The sequence below is a fragment of the Neopelma chrysocephalum genome, unplaced genomic scaffold, assembly GCF_003984885.1.
Source record: "Neopelma chrysocephalum unplaced genomic scaffold, ASM398488v2 Primary Assembly neopelma1_226, whole genome shotgun sequence".
In the NCBI taxonomy this organism is placed as follows: domain Eukaryota; kingdom Metazoa; phylum Chordata; class Aves; order Passeriformes; family Pipridae; genus Neopelma; species Neopelma chrysocephalum.
Genome location: NW_020897888.1, coordinates 994,865 through 1,012,871, shown reverse-complemented (window position 1 = coordinate 1,012,871; position 18,007 = coordinate 994,865). Strand labels below are relative to the sequence as shown.

The 18,007-nt window shown below is 47.8% G+C and overlaps 1 protein-coding gene across 11 annotated transcripts in view; it reads left to right on the top strand.

The window, feature by feature from the left end:
• The window catches only part of ZNF618 (zinc finger protein 618), a 167,249-nt gene that overhangs the window by 109,025 nt on the left and 40,217 nt on the right, over positions 1–18,007 (top strand). For 5 of the 11 annotated variants that reach the window (XM_027703328.1, XM_027703327.1, XM_027703326.1 and 2 more), the window contains 5 exons: positions 7,181–7,264; positions 12,138–12,227; positions 13,599–13,634; positions 14,416–14,493; positions 15,463–15,552. In XM_027703328.1, the coding sequence (XP_027559129.1) occupies positions 7,181–7,264; positions 12,138–12,227; positions 13,599–13,634; positions 14,416–14,493; positions 15,463–15,552 (378 nt within the window). The remainder of the gene's footprint in view (positions 1–7,180; positions 7,265–12,137; positions 12,228–13,598; positions 13,635–14,415; positions 14,494–15,462; positions 15,553–18,007) is intronic. The other 6 variants (XM_027703337.1, XM_027703329.1, XM_027703334.1 and 3 more) reach the window with 3 other exon arrangements.

The window sequence follows — 18,007 nt, the reverse complement described above, 5'->3', positions numbered from 1 at the left end:
TGTGATTGGAATACTCAGGCTACTGGATTTTGGTATTATTCTTTTCTGTAGGAAAGAGGAACTTAAATACAAGAACATAACTGGCTTGCAGAGCTCAAAGGTAGACTGGGTTTTATGGTTGCCCATGAAATTCATCTGGGAGTTGTGTAAGCACTCAGGCTTTGCTCTGCTTGCTCACTGCAGCTCTTTCTTACAGTGCTCTGCCTCTTGGTCCAGCCTAGGGTGGAATTTGGGTTGCTCTGGCAAATGTTAATGTGACACTTCCCTAATTTCACTTTATCAGTGGCCTTTCAGCACCTGTTTGTGCAATATTAAATATTAACAATTACAGCAGGTAGTGCTCCTTGTCCGTAGTAGTTTTTTGCCTGGCTGAGCCTTGGATTACTTCACAGAGGAGTTTGGAATTCTTCAGGCAGGCAGGAAGCAGCAGGATGAAAAGAAAGGGACTTGCCAGAGGCAACCAGTGGGCGAGTGGCAAGGGAAGAAAATGCAAGTCTCTGGTCTTGCAGCCCAGTCCCTGAGTGCTGCTCAGGGGATTGCAGCTCTGTGCCCTGGGAAAGAAACCAGAAACAAATGCACAGAGGGAGGGGAAGGATTGCTGAAAGCTGAAGGTTTCTCAAAGTACAGCTGGTGCATTAAATTCAGGTATGTCTGGTTTAGTGATTTGGGACTTAGTGAGTGTTCCTCTTCCCAGGGGAGACATCCTGAGCCTGGGGGAACAATGCTAATTGATATTATGGGGAAAAGTCTTACCATTCCTGGGAACTTCAGATAAAACGCTGTTAAAAGTGGGAAGAATCAGAGTGAGGTGATTTTGGGAGCCTTGAATTCTCTCCAGGGTGTCAGTCAGGTTGGCTGTCAGAGCAGGTTCCTGACATGAGGTTTGCCCTGTTTTGTTTCCTTGGTGACACCTGTTTTGAGGAGCAGAAGCAAGCTGCAGTTTAAAGGCTGTGCTCACAGGGAGTACTGGCCATGAGTGATGTTCCTCTGTTAGACTGTTCACCTGCCACCAGCCAGTTACTCTGGGATGGGCAGGAAGACAAACATGGGAAAACTACAACACATGTTCCACTACAACAAGCCAGTTCAACTGCTCTGCCTGCTTTCATTCCTGGGGGTGTTGCAGTTTGTTACTATGGCAATTCAGTGACATTTGCTGGAGGTCGGAAGATCACTGGTGGTTGTTTTCTGGTAGACCCTGTCCTTTCTGTCTCTGTTTCCTGCGTTTCTGTACATGCAGTTCTGTTCAAAAGGCAAGCCTGGATTTTGTGCTGTTCCTCAAAAGCAGGTCCCAGTGCTCAGGCTGCCAGCAGGTCACTCCTACACGGCTCTCCAGTGACCTCCACCATTTGGGAGATGCTTGAGGGCCCAGCGGACAGATCCTGTCTGGAAGCCCAGACCACCCCCACAGCCTCCTTCGCTCGTGCCTTAAATTCTGGCATAAACAGGAGCAGCTGTCAGAGGACATTTATGCTCATTGTGACCAGACCTGCAGACTGACACCTCGTGGGCCAGATCCCACAAAATCCCTAGTAACATAACCTGGTTTTCCTTTGTGTCCCTTGGCCTCTCTGTTGTGTTGAGCCCCTTTTCCCTGCTTGCAAGTAATTTTTGAAAATCAAGATGATCATCTCACAGGTGATGATATATCCAGGTGTTTCAGACCTCCCTCAGGTTGAAGGAGGAGCAAAATGTGGTCATTGGAATTTGTCTGATGATGTTATGTCACCTCCACACAGCTCAATGAGCAGCTCTTCCCAGCCCATTTTTCCAGAGTGGATGGGAAGTTTTGGCAGTAAAAGGAGACTGTCCTGCTTGACTCTCTCTGGGGAGGAGACAGAAGTCTCTCCATGTTGCCCGTTGCAGGGGACAGAGAAGTGACTGTATTTCCTGGAAAGAAAAGGATGAGGCCTTTCCCAGTGCTTTACCTTCTAGCCCCAGGGGGGCCTTTGTGCCAGCAGCCCATCCTAGCTTCTCTTTCCTGCAATTAATCCAAAATAGTCTTTCCTTCTGTGGCCAGACTTGATCACCTTCCCAGTTTATAGCAACTTTTTCGTGTATTAGGTGTTGCTCTCCCTGTTCTGGGTGTGTTTATGCATTGGAGGTATGGTTTGTGTAATGGAAGGTTCACACAAGTACTGGATCCTACAGAGAGAAAAGCACAGATGTGTCTTCCAGGGGAGGGACGCAAGGATTCCTTGGGCCCTTTGGCTGCAGTGCAGGCTGTAGAATCCTCTGCAGCTCAATCTGACCCTCATGGGGACACTGAGCCATGGCTGCACTCTCCTCTCCAGTGACACATTGCTGGAGTCAGACCAAACTCACACTGCAAGCTGCATTTAGAAAATGCTGAGAAGTATTTCAGCTCCAAGGCTGCCAGTTCTGCCTGTGCAATCTAGGCAAGGAAATGCCAGTCAGCACGTTTTCCTTGAGCTGTGTCACACAGGAGCAATCCCAAGGAAGGCAGGGATGCACAGTACCTGCTGCAGTGTCACAGGGATAAAAATAACTGCTTTTAAGGATAAATACCCTTATAACCCTTATAATGCAAGAGGTGCCAAAATGATCTTCAGAGGAGGTACTTTTGAAAATTAAATATATATATATTAGATATAAATATATCTTGAGCTTTATTTTTCTTTTTCCCCATTTGTAGTAGTCTCGTACTTACTGTGTGCTAAACGTTCCTCTGGGTCTGAGGGTGTTGTAGGCTATGAACAGAACATTTTTCTTTGCAGTTTCTCAGCCAGATGCAGTCAAAGCATCACCTGTGTACAGATGTACATCCACGAGCAACGAGTGTCTCCACTGCAGTTACAGGGAGAAAAAAATGACAATGGCATTATTTTTTTTTTCCAAAATGGAATAGCCAGTAAATATTTCACAACCCCATAAATAAAAAATGATTGATCTGATCTTTTAAAAACATATTTCCCTTTGGGCTCTGACTAAGCGTGAGAAAGTTCAGGCTGAGAGGGAGTTTATTTGGAAAAGCAGTGAAAGGTTAGAAGCAGGGATGTGGGCTGGAATAGCCTTGCAAATGTTAACTGTGGAGGCACAGGGCTAACACCTTGCATGTGCAGAAACGTTTGGAGGGCTGTGAATTCAAACCATGAAATTAATATAGTCAAAATGGATGTTTTCTTGCCCACACGTTACTCATACAGGATGTAGTGTTAGTAATGTTCTGACAGGGATGGGAAGATGGAGGTGGTTTGCTGGTGTTAATTTAAGGTTAAGAAGAACCTTTAGCATCTCTGTTTCTTGATTAATTTAAATATTCAAATTTGCAATCTTTATGTTTTCTGAAAGTAAGTTTTAGCTTTTGATTTCCTTGTACTTTTTTTGGACGTACCAGTGCAAAAGCTGGGGAGTTCACTGTTGTGCTTACTAACACCTTACACAATAAAAAGCCTGATGTAAATGGCGTGTGTGCACACCCACGGTGAACCATTAGTCATTTACAACTCTGTGATTCATTTTTCCAGTGTCCTTATTTAATAATTCTCCTGCTCCTTCGGGAGAGCTATAAAAATGGATTTTATTTTCCTGATGTGTTTGCATTTTAAGTAGGTGAAGTCTCTTTAGATTCCCATTTACCAAACATGGAGATGAATATGTTCATCTTCACATTTAGATGACCAATGGGCTGAGACCAAGAATGATAAATTTTGGTGCAGGAGGAGGAATTAAGAAAATAATGAGGAACTTAGTTCTGGGATCTACAGCGTAAAGAAATTTTGAGCTTAAGGCCCAGATATTTATCCCAAGTTATGGGAAGGTTTAGGTTGGATCTCAGGAAAAGGTTCTTCCCCCAGAGGGTGGTTGGCACTGACCAGGCTCCCCAGGGCAGTGGGCACAGCACCAAGGCTGCCAGAGCTCCAGGAGGGTTTGGACAAGGCTCTGAGGGACAGGGTGGGATTGTTGGGGTGTCTGTGCAGGGCCAGGAGCTGGACTGGATGATCCTGGTGGGTCCCTCCCAGCTCAGGACATTGTGTGATCTGTCCCCTCAGAGCTGGAGCTGTTGCCTGTCCCAGAGCCCAGTTCCTGTGCAGCTCCAGGGCCGGGTCACTCATTCCCCCTGAAGCAAGGCTGCTTTGCCAGGTGCAGTGCTGTCCTTTGCACCCTAACACAGCTTCCTGCTGCCTGCTCTGAGTACACTGCAGGACTGCAATGGGACAGTTCATCAGTGCAATTTCCCAGGTTTTCTGGAACATGAGAGTTCCATTTGCCTTTCTCTCTCTCTTAGTCCTGACCCAGCTTTCACATAACAGCACCAACCTCTTGTCTGCAGGGGGTGAAATTGGGAACAGTTCCTGGACCTGTTGTAGGGTAAATTTGAAGTTGCTCTTCTGACATAACTGTTACACTGAGGGTCCTTTTGGGATGTTCTCACTTGGGTATCCTGCCCAGTGTCTTGCCTAAGATGTGCTCAGGAACAACACACACAATGGAGGGTTTAACGTTCCTGCAAGTCCTGCAGTGCCATAGCTCTGGAGAGAAGCAGTTTCTCTGTGTATAGTTTTAAACTGAGGTTTTAGAAGAGGAGGTTTTCAGGTTGTCTAGAATTCTGTGATCTTCCCATGATCTTATACAAAAAATTGCTAATGTACCCACAAAAATTAAATTCCTGCCCTTTTTCTAGGTACTGACCAAATAGACCATGTTTACAGAAATCTGGATGCAAACAAATCTCTTGCAGAGTTCATACGCAAGAAAATTGATGAAGAAATATATTTATTCCAATAAAAAGAAGTATCAGTTTGTCCTGAGGATGCCAGGAGAGTTTTACTGAAGGCAGACTCCCCACTGTCCAGTGAGGGATACACTTTCCATCTTCCAACGTGCATTGAAATTTAGCAACAGAAAAGGTGTATAAACAGCAATGCCATTAATTATTCCAAATTCTTCTTTCAGCCTGATCATTTTTCTGTTGAGCTGCTTGTTGGCATCTCAGCAATGTTGAACCTGAGTAGCACACAACAAACCCAAACACTGCAAGTATTTTAAGAATTTAAGTTCTCAGTATTTTGATTTCTAAGGATCTTCGTACCCAGGAAAGGCAGAGGGATACAAGGATCACCTTCCTGACACCATTTCCTTTCAGCAGAAAGGTTGGAGTTCTCAATTACCTTGAGTGATTGCAGAGAGGAGGGTTCTGCATCCCCACAGCCTTATTTTAATCTCATTTTGTTCTGTAAGAAGTTCTGTGGAGTAAGGATCTCTTCTCCAGCGCTGCTCAGTCATTCAACTAGCACTTTTCCTTTCCACTTGGGAAACCAGGCACTGATTCCCATCTGTAAATCACAGTTCTAGTCATGGACAAGTGAGTAAGAAAAAGGAGAAATAAGATTTGCTTTTCTTTTCTGAAATTCTATGTGTTACATCATTTGATCTGACCAATTGTGGGGTACCTAAGTATTGTGTTCCCATCCAAACCAGTTTGATTCCAGAAGGGGGTTATGGGGAAATGCCCTTATTATGTGTTATGCAGAGCTCCACAGTGGGGGCTGGATGGAGTTTTTCACTTGAGATGGAGATTCAGATCCTTATGGAAATAACAAATCAATCTCCCTTCATCGACAGGTTATGTAGGTACAGATACACCTATTTAATTATGCAAGGTGAGGTACTTCATTGTCAAATTGCTGGTAGTAGCACCTTATCATACCCATGTCACCGTTCTTTATCTTATACTTAGTTACAAATAGAACAAAAAAGAATCCAACCCTGCCCCAAAGTGACACCAGAATGAGGAATTATGAAACAGGATCTGCTGGTGTCAGTTATATTGTCTGGTGTGTCTGAATTTTGTCATGGAGCCTGAATATCCTGGTTCATGGTCTGCTTTGGGGCATAATTGTAAAACACTATAATATTTTTGCTTTAAATTGCCGATGTTTGCTGTCTGTTTGGATTCAACTTGAGCATCCTTTTAACTGAGGGAGAAGGAAATTCACTGGTGTGTAGCATCCTGAGAACGCCGGGAAGTCCTTTCTCTCTCGACATCCAGTGAGTAGTGCCCAAAACACCTTTTCCCCAAAAAGTCTTTTTAAAAACATTCTAGAGTTTGTGACCATCAGGCTGTTCTGAACAAGGGCTCTATCTGTCAGAAATTAAATCAGGATATTCCCCTCTGTAGGGAAGTTCCTGGTAGTCTGGCATTAAGTTTCCAAACCTGGTGGGATTACATTTAAATCTCCTTTGTGATACGTTCAGCTGACATGTGGTTTTGATAAAGTATCACAGAATTTATAGCATTCTCTGACCACTGACTTGAAAGCAGCTTAAAAATCACTGTGAGGTGAAATCAGCCTCGTAGCTGCTGATGCACCTGCAGCAGCTCTTCCCAGGAGCTGGGCCTGGCTCTGGAATGCTTCAGGGAGAACCCAAGCACCAGCCTGTGGCTCCAAGCCCTCTCACTGCCATTTAGCCCCTTGCCTGCCGGAAGGTGAGCTGATACCTTGCACCAGTTTTTTGGTAGTTTCAGAGGATGTGACCCCTCTGCGAGGGTTCGGGATTACCTTAATCTTGGCTTGGCAGTTTGGATCCTGGGGACCCCCCTATGGGAAGCACCCTGTTAAGCCGTGTTCCTCAGTGTCTCCTGTGTTCTGAGCAAGGCCAAATGTTTGTGGGAAGGAAATAAATGATTGTGAAATGAGTGATCTTGAATAGTTTGCCCACGGGGAAAATTTTTTCCTAACCCTCACTTAGGAGCTGGCTTGTGCCTTTGTGTGTGAGGGTTTCTGTCCTTTCCAAATTTCTGGATTTTATTACTATTTAATCCTTACTGACGTAACTCTGGATACTTTAATCCTCTTAAGAGGTTGCTGCTGACTTTGGGCTCAGTCCTGCTCCCTTTTCAAGGAATTTTGCCATGAGACACCTTTAAGCTGAGCTCTGATGTAAATTGCAACTGATTTTACTGGCAACTCCGGCCTTGGCTGTAAAATGCAGTTGTGAGGCTGTAACCTCTGTGCAAGGCACAGTTGGAGGGGAAGGAAGTGGAGGTCTGTGTCTGTCTGCAGACCTGCATTCTGCCCCTTCCCACTGCCATTCCAGGCTCTAGAAAGAATCCCCCAAAGGTGCCAAAGGCTTAGGCCAAAGGAATTGTCCGTGAACCTGCGCGGGGAATGTCCTGCCAGCTTAGGAAGACATAAATGTGTTCCTTTCCATCTAGGTGCCCCTCTGGCTGCGGAAAGGGAGAAGAAGCCTCTCTCCAGAGCTGTCTTTGTGCTGCCCTGGGTGGAATCCACTGAAACAAGTGAGGGTCCCAGACGTTTTTTCTCCCTGATGTGTTGTAAGGAAGCAGTAGCTGCACTCTTAGTCTTCTGGGGAGGCTGCTCAGGTGGCATGTGCTCTAGACACAGCTTGGAAAGGTGTTTCCCAGTGGGAAACATGCAGTATGTTCCTCAGAAAATGCCAGCCTTTCCTGTTTCTTTGCATCAGGTGGATTAGTCATGGTCACTGGCTCTTCCTGAAGTGTTGGTGTTGCTCGTGGTTCCCTTCAGTGAGGCAGATATCCCAGGAAAGGTGGTGCTTTTTCCAGGTACTGCCACACAGCCATTCCCCTGCTCCAGCCCTCTGGGTTTGTCACCAGCAGGACTCCCAAGGGCTCCAGCATCTGCTAGCAGATTTTCAGGAAACAGTCAAGGAATGTGAAACTGAGTATGAGAACATCTCATGGCCTGCCCTGTGGTCCACAGGCCCAGGCTGGAGGGATGATGCTGCTGCTTCGTGGTCACTTCAGCCTCACTCAGAAAGCCTTTTTGGGGGAGAACCATCACAACCTCAAATAGAGAGATGACAGATAAAGGTATTGCAGCTGTAAGAAATCCAGCCCCTCCCCTTCCAGAGCTGCTGCTGGGCTTTATGAACTGTTTGGGAAACCTTGTTTCCCAAGGTGAACCAGGAATGTGGAATTATCACAGAATCACAGAATATATAATTTAGAATAGATTTCCTGGTATTGGGTGCTTCCTTTGCCATTCTCAAACCTCCTGATGTAAAGGTACCACCCTGACCATGGAGCAGGACGAGCAGTGCTGTCCAGAGTGCCCTCTTCTAATTTTCCTGCTTGTTTTTTTGACTGCGACCTGTAACAATTTTGGATTTGGGGAATAATTCAGCTGTCCCTACCAGACAGCTATTTCTGCAGTGCTCTGCAGGAGTAGGATCATTGAGGATTCAAGAGTATCTGCAGAGTGCCAGTTGCCCTGAGAGCTCCTCTATCAAGTAGCTTTTGTGAATTCTGCCATTTGAAAGGTCAGTGTGAGTTCTGAGTCAGGTGAAAATTGTTCTTCACCTTGGAGGAGTCCTTAAGGAGCTCCTGCAGCTCTGGACCCTTCATGGCTGTACTGTCAGCATTGCAGGGCTGTCAGCTGGATGGTGTATGGAACTGTTTCCAGTCTGGGTTTCTGGGATGCTGTGCAGAGCTCTTGGTTCCCAGTGGAAACCTGTTTGTACACAGCTTTTGTGGTATTGGATTCCTGCACTTAGGAGGGCGGGTTAAGTGATCTGTATTTGTAGTTTGTGATACAGAAGTCCTGACCTTTCAACACATTTCTGATTGCTCTTGTTCCCTTCCTGGGTTTCTAGAGCAAAATCCACTGCGACCAAGTGCCCAAGGAAAGAAGCCTCTTGTCCTGCCTGCCACTGCTGGGCACGTGTTCTCCACCCTCCCTCTTTCTGCCCAAATGAGACATGTACTTCCTTCTCTGTGCAATATTTGAATCAAACCAGGAAAATATTCTCAAAATCTTTAATGCAGCATCTGGGAGGAGAGGAGAGCCGAGCTGGCTGCTCAGCCCCAGGGCAGGGGGTTCAGCAGCTGCAGGTCAGTGCTGACACAGACCACACGGCAGGAGCCAGACAGCAGCAAACCTGGAGATGGGCAGAGAAGAGCAGCATGTTCCCTCTCTCTTATTGGGGTGCACTTGCAGCAGAAGGATCAAAAATGCTTTCAGACCCTGTGGAGTGATCTTGGGGTGCTTGGAAAACCTGCCTGTTTGCCATCTCAGTCCACCAGTCCTTCATGGCTGAGGAGCTGCCTTGGAACAAGGCTGTGCCTTGCCTTTTCTAATAGTAAAATGTGGTGCTCTATTTTGATGTGTATTAAGGATTAAATGTGGGCTGACTAAATATAGAAGGCTGGTACTGCTTAGACCTCTCTCTGGAAGCACTGCTCCCCTTGGAAAGACTCCTGAGCATGAAGGGGAATGATACATGTTGGAGTTTGGTTTTTAACTGGATGTCTTTGAAGCCTTTTGAAGTTCTGGGTTTGCAGCAGGGTGGTGTTCTGTAGGCCTGTGGCCCGAATACCAGTAAGGGACAGCACTGAACCTCTGTGCTGATGGGCTAAGGAGTGTTTTTCCCTGTCCTAGTAGTGCCTGTTGGTGTGGTTGTGTTTTTGGTGGGTCTGTACTGCATTGGTGTCTCCCTGGTGACAGCAGAGAGCTTGAATCTGAGCAAACTTGCTCAAGTAGCATTAGTTTGGCTCTGTCTGGTACTGTCTCTCCAGAGGTTTAGGGATGGATTTTCAGTGTGGGCTTGCAGCCACATTTCCCACAAAAAGCTGTGTTGTTACATGTATTGGATATGGTGCCCCACCTGGATACCTTGATGTAGTGGTTGTAACCCAGAGCAGGGAAAATACAGTGGAACAGGCTCCCCAGGGCCATGGAGGCCTGACAGAGCTTAAGGAGCGTTTTGACAGTGCTCTCTGGATTGTTGGGGCTGTCATTGGACTTCATGATCCTTGTGGGTCCCTTCCAACTCAGGATATTCTAGGATTCCAATTAGTAGTGCACAGCTAATTCTGCTCAGGGAGTTTCTTGCTAAGAAAGCAGTTGCTGCTGGGATCAGCCCTGGAAGTGTTGGAAGGCTGTCAGCAAAGATGGCTTTATCGGGTACAAAGGAAGGAGTCTGGCACGTGGGGGCAACCCTGAAGAAGGGCCATTGTTCAGAGAGGTAAAGCTTGGCTGCACATGGGCAGCTCCTGGTGCTTCCTCAATTCTCCGTACAGCTCCTCGTCTGAGGCTTGGCACCGTGTGCTGGTGTTCTCTCATGGAGTAGAGAAGATTAGTGCCAGTACCAGCTGGAACAAATTCCTGCTTCTGTGTAGTCTCTGGAGGTCATTCTGCCTGCAGGAAGACAGTCCCCTAACAAAACAAGCAAACCCCTGTTTCTCTTGGGGTGTGCTGTTAGTGTTGTCACTGTGTTCCATTTCCCTGCACAGCCCAGGGAGGCAAGTGCTCGTACCCAGCATGTGCCACTCAAGGCTCACTGCTGACAGTGAGATCCCCACTGTGTTACAGAGACCACAACTGGCTGTGCCTGAGTCTGTGAAATGGTGTGTTAGTTAGTTTTCCTCTGTTCTAACAAGTCTCCTTATTTACTGAGCACTTTTCTTCCAAACTAAGGCCATAATAGTTTTCTTCCTCTGAATGTGGAAGTGCTTGGTCTTTGGGACTCCTTTGAAGAATTAATCTTTAGTTCATCTCCTGCATGGCTCGTTGTACTTCAAAAAGGAGCTTGGTTCCTTCTTTTGAGGACACCAGCGAGGTGGGACTGATGACTGATGCCATGTTATGAGTTTTCTCTGCTACTAATTGACTGTGGGGTTTTTTGCAAAGCAGAATGAAGGGCAAAAAGTGATTCTTCATTTAGTGCTGAACATCATGTGCTGCTGAACTGAGTGGTGAAGCCAAGTGAGCAGTTAGACTGTACCAACACATCCTAGCTTAAAATATGGAGTTATTTTAAAAATTATAGAGAAGTAAAATAAAATGTGTGCACTCTGGTGTGTTCAAATATGGTAAGGAAGAAGTGAAAACAAGACTTTAACTTTGCTGATAATATGGATGTATGGGACACAAACAGCTGAGCTGCTGAATGGCAGCTCCTCTGTGGAGCTGTGGTAGCTGATGTCTGCACTCCTTGCTCCTGTTAGAGAGTAAAACATTAATTTCAAGCTCCTTTGTGGCTACACCGGCTGATGTGTTTCACTGTGTTTGCTATGGGCTTGTAGCACCAACCCATCAGCTGCTGCAGTCGGCTGACGAGTGCAGGGCTGCAGGGGGGTGACTGCTGAGGGGTGGCAGGTGTACCCCAAGGTGTGTGTCAGGCTGTGCCCCAAGGTGTGTGTCAGACTGTACCCCAAGGTGTGTGTCAGGCTGTGCCCTGGGGGGGTTGTCAGGCTGTACCCCAAGATGGATATCAGGCTGTACCCCAAGGTGTGTGTCAGGCTGTACCCCGAGGTGGTTGTCAGAATGTACCCCAAGGTGTGTGTCAGGCTGTACCCCAGGGTGGATGTCAGGGTGTTCCCTGAGGTGGATGTCAGGCAGAAGAGGGTGGAAAAACCCCACCAAGCTGACAAGGGAAATCCTCTTCCCACAGTGACGTGAGAGCTGAGCCAAAGACTCTGTTGTCTCCATTCAGACCAAGCCACATTCATAACCATCTTGAGCTGTTTTGCATCTGTCTGTCTGCCCCACACAGCTGTGCTGATGGGGGTCAGTTGTTGCTAGGATGAAGGGGGGGGGCATAGGGTGCAAACATGCCTGAAATCAAACTTCACCAGTCCTTCCACTGAGCACCGCACTGTCCTGGATGTCTTGGATTCCTGGTTCTCTTGGCTTTGTTGGTTCTCTTTGGTTTTGTGGCTCTAATGGGATCCTGGATGCAGTCAGGAATTCAGTGAGAACTGAGTGTGCAGTCACACCCAGTCCATGTTGGAGTTGGCATATTGAGACTTTGATTTCTAAGAGCTCACACACTGACTCTGTGTTTAGTTCTGCCACTTTGTCCCCATCCTGAGCGGTGCTTCCCTGCTGTAGCACTGAAAAGAGATGTCAGCAGGGCCTGCTGCTCTGTGTCTCTTGTGTGAGGTCTGTGTAGGCTGCACTGCAGAGCAGAGCTGCCTGAATAGGAACTAAATCAGCATATTCCCCCAGCCACATAGCACAGAGCACGGGGGGTGGACAGGATGAGCCCGTGGCTGTCTGTGTGCCTCAGAGATCTGACAGAGCACGTGGGATGGGTGTCAGTGCATGGGGGTGTCTGATTGAGCAGTGTGGCTGCAGTGCTTGACTTTCACCTCAGAGTTTCTAAAGTGGCCTGTTTTCTTCTTCCTACAGACAATTTTAGGTATACATGTGACATTTGTGGGAAAAAATATAAATACTATAGCTGCTTCCAGGAGCACAGAGACCTGCACGCCGTGGATGGTGAGTAATGTTTTGGCACTCAGACACCCAAACTAGGATGGGAAGTCTTTGGGGAAGCAAAATGTGGTTCTGCAGGACCGTGTGGCCTGTGATGTGCAGGACATTTCACAGGCTGTGAAATGCCATGGAGACACAGCGTCCAGGCTCTGCAGCAAGGAGTTTGCTGTGCTTGGATTCTCTTGGTGTGCATCAAAACAACACCCCATGCTGGGACCTGGGGGCTCTGGTCCTATCTGCAGTGAAGTTCCTGGTTAGGGTGGATATCCTGGAGTGCCTCAGGGTAAATGGTCAGCCTGCCTACTCACTGGGAAAGACTTGGTTGCCTTTTGGTTTCTGACTTTACAGGTTTGTTCCCAACTTACTCCTCTGAGAGAAACCACATTTCAGAGTTGGGAAATGTTGTTTTGTTGTTGTTAATCACCCTGGTAGTGAACTGATGGGCAGTGGCCCTTACAGGCTCATTTTTCCTCTCTCTGTGGCTGTAGATGTGGCCTAGGCTGGTGACACTTGGACAGAAGCAGACCTCCACTGCCTGATGCAGTGTTGATTTATCCTACATGGTGGGAAAGAGAAGCATCAACATACTGACTTTGGCTTGCTCCCTGCTTACTGGGCATCCAAAGCTCCTCAGCTCAGAGCCCACAGACACTCCAAACCCTCACTGTGTGTGCTGCAAGCCTCTAAGTACTGGCCCTCACTTGGCCAAGGATGGAGCCCTGCCAGAGTTCTAGAAAGAGGCCTCTTGGAAAGCAGCAGGTTTTGAGCAGCACTGTCTTAGAAAAGCAAGTGGTTTTTTACAATACATGGTGTCCAAAAGAATGGCTGTGTTCAACTGGAATGTGTGGACATCTGAACGTGCTCTAAGGACAGCCAGTGTTCTCCTGCAGGGCACCACTGCCAGCTCCCTCCCTCCCGTGGGGAGCCAGCATGAGATTGGTGGGACTGGGAGTCACTGTGAGGAGAACATCTCTCTTTCAGTCAGTGAAGTCTCATGGCCGTGGTTCAGGAGCTCTGTCGAGGGCACAGTGGGGCTTGGAAGTGGCCCCACAAGGACACTGTGTCAGTCCCTGAAGGGCTGGGGGTGTTGTAGCACACGCAGGTGTGAGGCAGCTGTGCATCTGAACCTCTGTGGGGCCGTGGCAGTGTCAGAACAAAGGCCTTGAGGATCTGTGTGGATTAGGGCTGGGCATGCTCAACTACTTCCTGTGTGGATGCTGCTGGGAAGAGGAGGGACTGGGGCACAAAGCCTGGTTTATTCAGTGGGGCTGAACTATGCTGAGCAGTATGTGAAATGCAGGAGGAAAACAAGACCTTTTAAGAGGATTTAATTTCTGTTTTGTTTCTTCCCCTCCTTCTTCTATTCTGTGTTAGTTTTTAGTGTGGAAGGGGCCCCAGAAAACCGGGCAGGTAAGCCGAGCTCCTTTGTGTGCTTTATTTCACAAACCTTTTCAAGCATTCAGTAGCTCAGACACAGAAGGTTCGATTCTGAACTTGGAAGAGTCAAGGGAGTTTTGTCATGGATTGCAGAGGGACAGGGAGTGTCCTCTCTCCCTCCCCCAGTGTCTATAATCAGTAGGTTGATGCCCAGCCCTAGCAGATACCAGGCTTTTGTTGCACATACAATTGATCAGGCTTCAGAAAATCAAAGAAGCAGGTGTTTCATGTCTTTGGTGTTTTAGTGAATTGTTCAAGGTATAAATTTAAATTCTTTTATAAAATGGGTTGGGTTCTGATTTGTTGCTAGCTGTGCTGTTAGCTGGTAGAAGTCCCAGGTCAGTATTTGGTAGGTGACTTGCCTGCAGCCTGCATTGCCCTGCCCACTGTCAGGCAGCACAGCAGTGTCAGAGGGGAGATGCACTGGAAGAAAATCAGAAAATATGGATCAGACGTTGCAATGTGTTTGTTCAGTTTTTCCTCTGTATTTTTTAAACATTAATACCTACAAGGCATGTTCCTGGGCTGGAAGCAGGGATAATCCTGGGGCACCCGAGGAGGAGAAGGAGGAGGAGGAGGAGGAGGAGGAGAAGGGACAAGTCAGACAGAGGGGTCATTTGGTTTATAATTCTTGTCTTCACATCTTGTTGCAGATGGAAATGTCATACAGATGCAGGAGCATTCAGTGCCCGTGCAGCTGTAGGAGGCAGCCCTGAGGGTGTGTCAGCTGAGCTGCTGCTCTGTTCTCTTGCAGACCCCTATGACCAGGCCGTCATCGCTGCCGACGAGGTCAAGGAGGAGGAGCCGGAGCCGTTCCAGAAGATCGGGCCAAGTAAGAGCTTCTAAGGAGAGGGGAAGCACAGGGGGTCACATCTGCCCCTAGCTGGAGTACCTCTAGGAAAACCAGGAAGCACTGTGCTACAAAGAGCTCTTGGGACTTGATATGTTCAGGTTCAAATGAGCATCAAGCACCAACAGCCCTGGCCCTAAGAACTGCAGCTTTGTGATGTTTCCTGCTCAAGAGCTCTGCAAAGGGAAGAGGGAGAGGGTTCAGGGGAAAAGCAATCTGGCAGCAATGAGGTGGCAGAGCTGGCAGGTGATCTGTTCACACTGCCTTTGTGGAGGGTCATCAGGGCAGAGGGAAGCAGAGAGAGCACCTGACTGCCAAAGCATTTCTCTGAATTCTTCACTTTGGAAACGACTGATTATCCCTGGGTTTTCCTTTGGCTTGCACCTTGCTGTCAGTTGTGGACTGACACTGGCAGGAACAGGAGGTGTCAGCGTGTGGTTACACTCCATTATTTCCAGTACCCCCAAAGCAGGAATGAGCACTGTTGCTCCTGAAAAACCCCATCTCCTGCAAGAGAACTCTACAAACCCGATATAAAAGTTCTCTAATACTGAAGTTTGACTACTTGTTTCCTAGTTTGACTCTTCCTGTTGTCCACACATCACAGACCTGTAACCAGAGGAGAAAACTGTGCCATCTGTAATACAGACTTTAGAAATGGATTCTCTCCTTTGTTTTGCACTTACTTGCTGTAATTTTGGGGTAATCTCCTGCAGCTTGTTCAGTTCTGCTGGGCTTTTTATGCACAGTCCATCCCTCTGGTCACTGCCTCGAGCTGTTTCCTTTCTTGGGGAAGGATGTGTGGATTACGGGGGAGGTGAGTTCCACATGGATGAGGAATGTGCTCAAGTTTGTGTCACCAGTTTATATGTAAAAAGACAAGAATTGGGGGTTATGTAAGAGGGCTGCACCCCTTCCTGATCTTTGTATTTGTGTCATTTCACTTCACAGAAACGGGCAATTACACCTGTGAGTTCTGTGGGAAGCAGTACAAGTACTACACTCCCTACCAGGAGCACGTGGCCCTGCACGCTCCCATCAGTGAGTATCTGCTGTTCCACTGCAGGCTCTGGTTTACAGGGTTGTGCTGAACATGAGGGTGGCAGGAGAGAGATCATTCTTGTGGATCCTTCCACTGGAGCTGTGGGATTGCAGTGGGCAGGACACAGATCATGTGCTGCCCAGGGACTGTAAAGCTGGGCTGGGATCTCCTCTCACAGGGACACTGTTAAGTCAGTCACCAACTTGTACCCCAGTCCATGCAATTCTACACATGTTCCCTGGGGGTTTGAAGGTTTAGTTTGTTGTGTAACTGCAGTGATGCACAGAATTTGTAGGCTCCCTTAAATAATAACTGAATGTACACGTTAGGGAAGAAGCATCTTTCTTATGAGCTTCTAGGAGGTTATTTCAGACAATGAGTTAAAACTGGGTTTCAAAATCATGTACATGACCTCGTCAGCCTGCTACTAAATCACAGGCAAGAAACTATTTATTTCAGGGAGCTCCAGAAAAGGTAGTTCTTACTGCAGCCTGCACCGTGGAGGGACACCACAGTCTGCCCTCCCCAGACAAAGGGGAGGTTTTAATGAACAATTCTGTAATTCAGTGCAAAATTTGAGTAAACTAGTTCAGAGAAATTCTTGCTACCTGCTGGCTTTGAATGCTCTAAAAGTGTGCAGAGAAGTTCTTTACACCTGAACTTCCTGCTCCTTCCCCAGCATTGCCCTGGGCTCTGTCGTGAGCCATCGTGGCTGTTCCTTGCCCGGGTGTGTCCTGCTCCAGGGTTTGGGATGATGGAGAGGAGGGATGGGCTGAGCTCATCCCTCGGGGGTGCCTCCAGCTGCCGCCAGCAGGGGGGGCGCGCGCGCGCCTCCCTCCCCAAATTCACCTTCCATCGGGATTTTGAGGGATCCTGATAAGGCACCTTTGGGTTTATGGGAACACAGTCCACCAGACTGTCACTTTTAAGATGAGTCAAGGTTTGGTGGCTCTTGACAGCTCCCATGCAGGTTCTCTGAAGCTTGGAGGTAGAGCAGGATCAGGGCAGAAGGTGCAGGGCACAAAATGCCTCTACCAGCAGCATAGCAAAGTTGATCTCGTTGTCTGCCATCTGCTGAAGGAACTACCCCAGTAATGTGATTGCACACAGAACAGTTATTCCTGAGCTGCCCTGCACCCCCAGGCTGCAGCTCTTCCTTCAGGTGTTCTCAGTGCTCAGCAGAGCCGTGGGTGACCAGCAGTGGGTCAGTCCCTGCCACAGCTGTGCCCTTGGGCACCAGGCTCTGGGGTCACTGTGCCCCTGCAGAGAGCTCAGGAGCAGTGAGCTCTGAGGACTGGGCACTGGAGCTCTGCTCAGCTGTAGCAGGTTCTTGCCTTCCCAGTACCTCCCATTTCAAGAGGATTTATTGCCATGGATATCTTTCCACCCTCCCAACCATCTGAAGCAATAGCTGAGCTGCTGGTTCCAGTCCAGGCGCTCCAGCAGAAAAGAAACCCACAGCAGTTGTTTTCTGGGAGGTGTTTCCCTGGGGTGGGCCCTGCAAAGGCCTCCACAGGCCCTGCCCCTCTGCTGGGCAGCTCAGGGGCCTGCCCAATCCCCATTCTGTGGCTGCTGGGGCCAGTTTTGGAGGAGGAGGAGGAGGAGAAGAAGGAGGAGGAGGAGGAGGAGGAGGAGGAGGAGGAGTGTTCTTTGGAACGCTGGGGTTGAAACCATTCCTGCACCCTGGTTTCTGCTGTGAAAGAAAAGAAGCTGCCTCTAACTGCAGACTAAATCAGCAGCCAGAGATGTGCAGATGAGTTTCCAGTGTTTTTAAATATCTCTAACTATGAGGACACTTAAGATCAGATCAAGATAATATTTTCATAAGGTTTAACCCCTTCCCCATAAACTTTTCTTTTTCCTTTTTTTTTTAACCATGTTTTTTCCTCTCCTAGTTCCCATGGCCAGTAAGATTTATGATTTACAATCTCATACAATCTCCCACAGGAGAGGGCACAGTGAGCTCCCAAAGCAGACTGGCCAGTACATTTCCCCACCTTTCAACTGCTCAGACTCTGCTCTTCCCAAAATCCAAGGTCTTGGGAGGCAGCTGACTTTTGAAAAGCACAACTGGCTTTTTTGGACCCTTGCAGTCAGAAGTAAAGCTGAGACTGTGTCTTTACCCTAGTCTTGTTCTTCTGGGTATAAGGCAAGTGCTGAAAAATTAGTCACAGTAGGGATGGGTAAGGAAACCCCTTTAGCATTTCCAAACCAGCTTTCTGAAGCTTGAGTGCAAGCTTCCCTTCCAGAGCCTGTCCTTCTGGTTTTCTGTGATAATGGATAAAAAGCCATTGAAAGTGGGCTAAAACAAGGACTGAAATCCTGCAGGGTCAATAGGAACCTTGCAGGATAATTTTTGGTCAGTGCTGCTGTCTGGAGAAGAACTCTGCTGTGGGGTTCCCTGGAATTATTAATGCCAAATGTCTCCAAAGTTCACTTTTTTGAGTGAGGAGT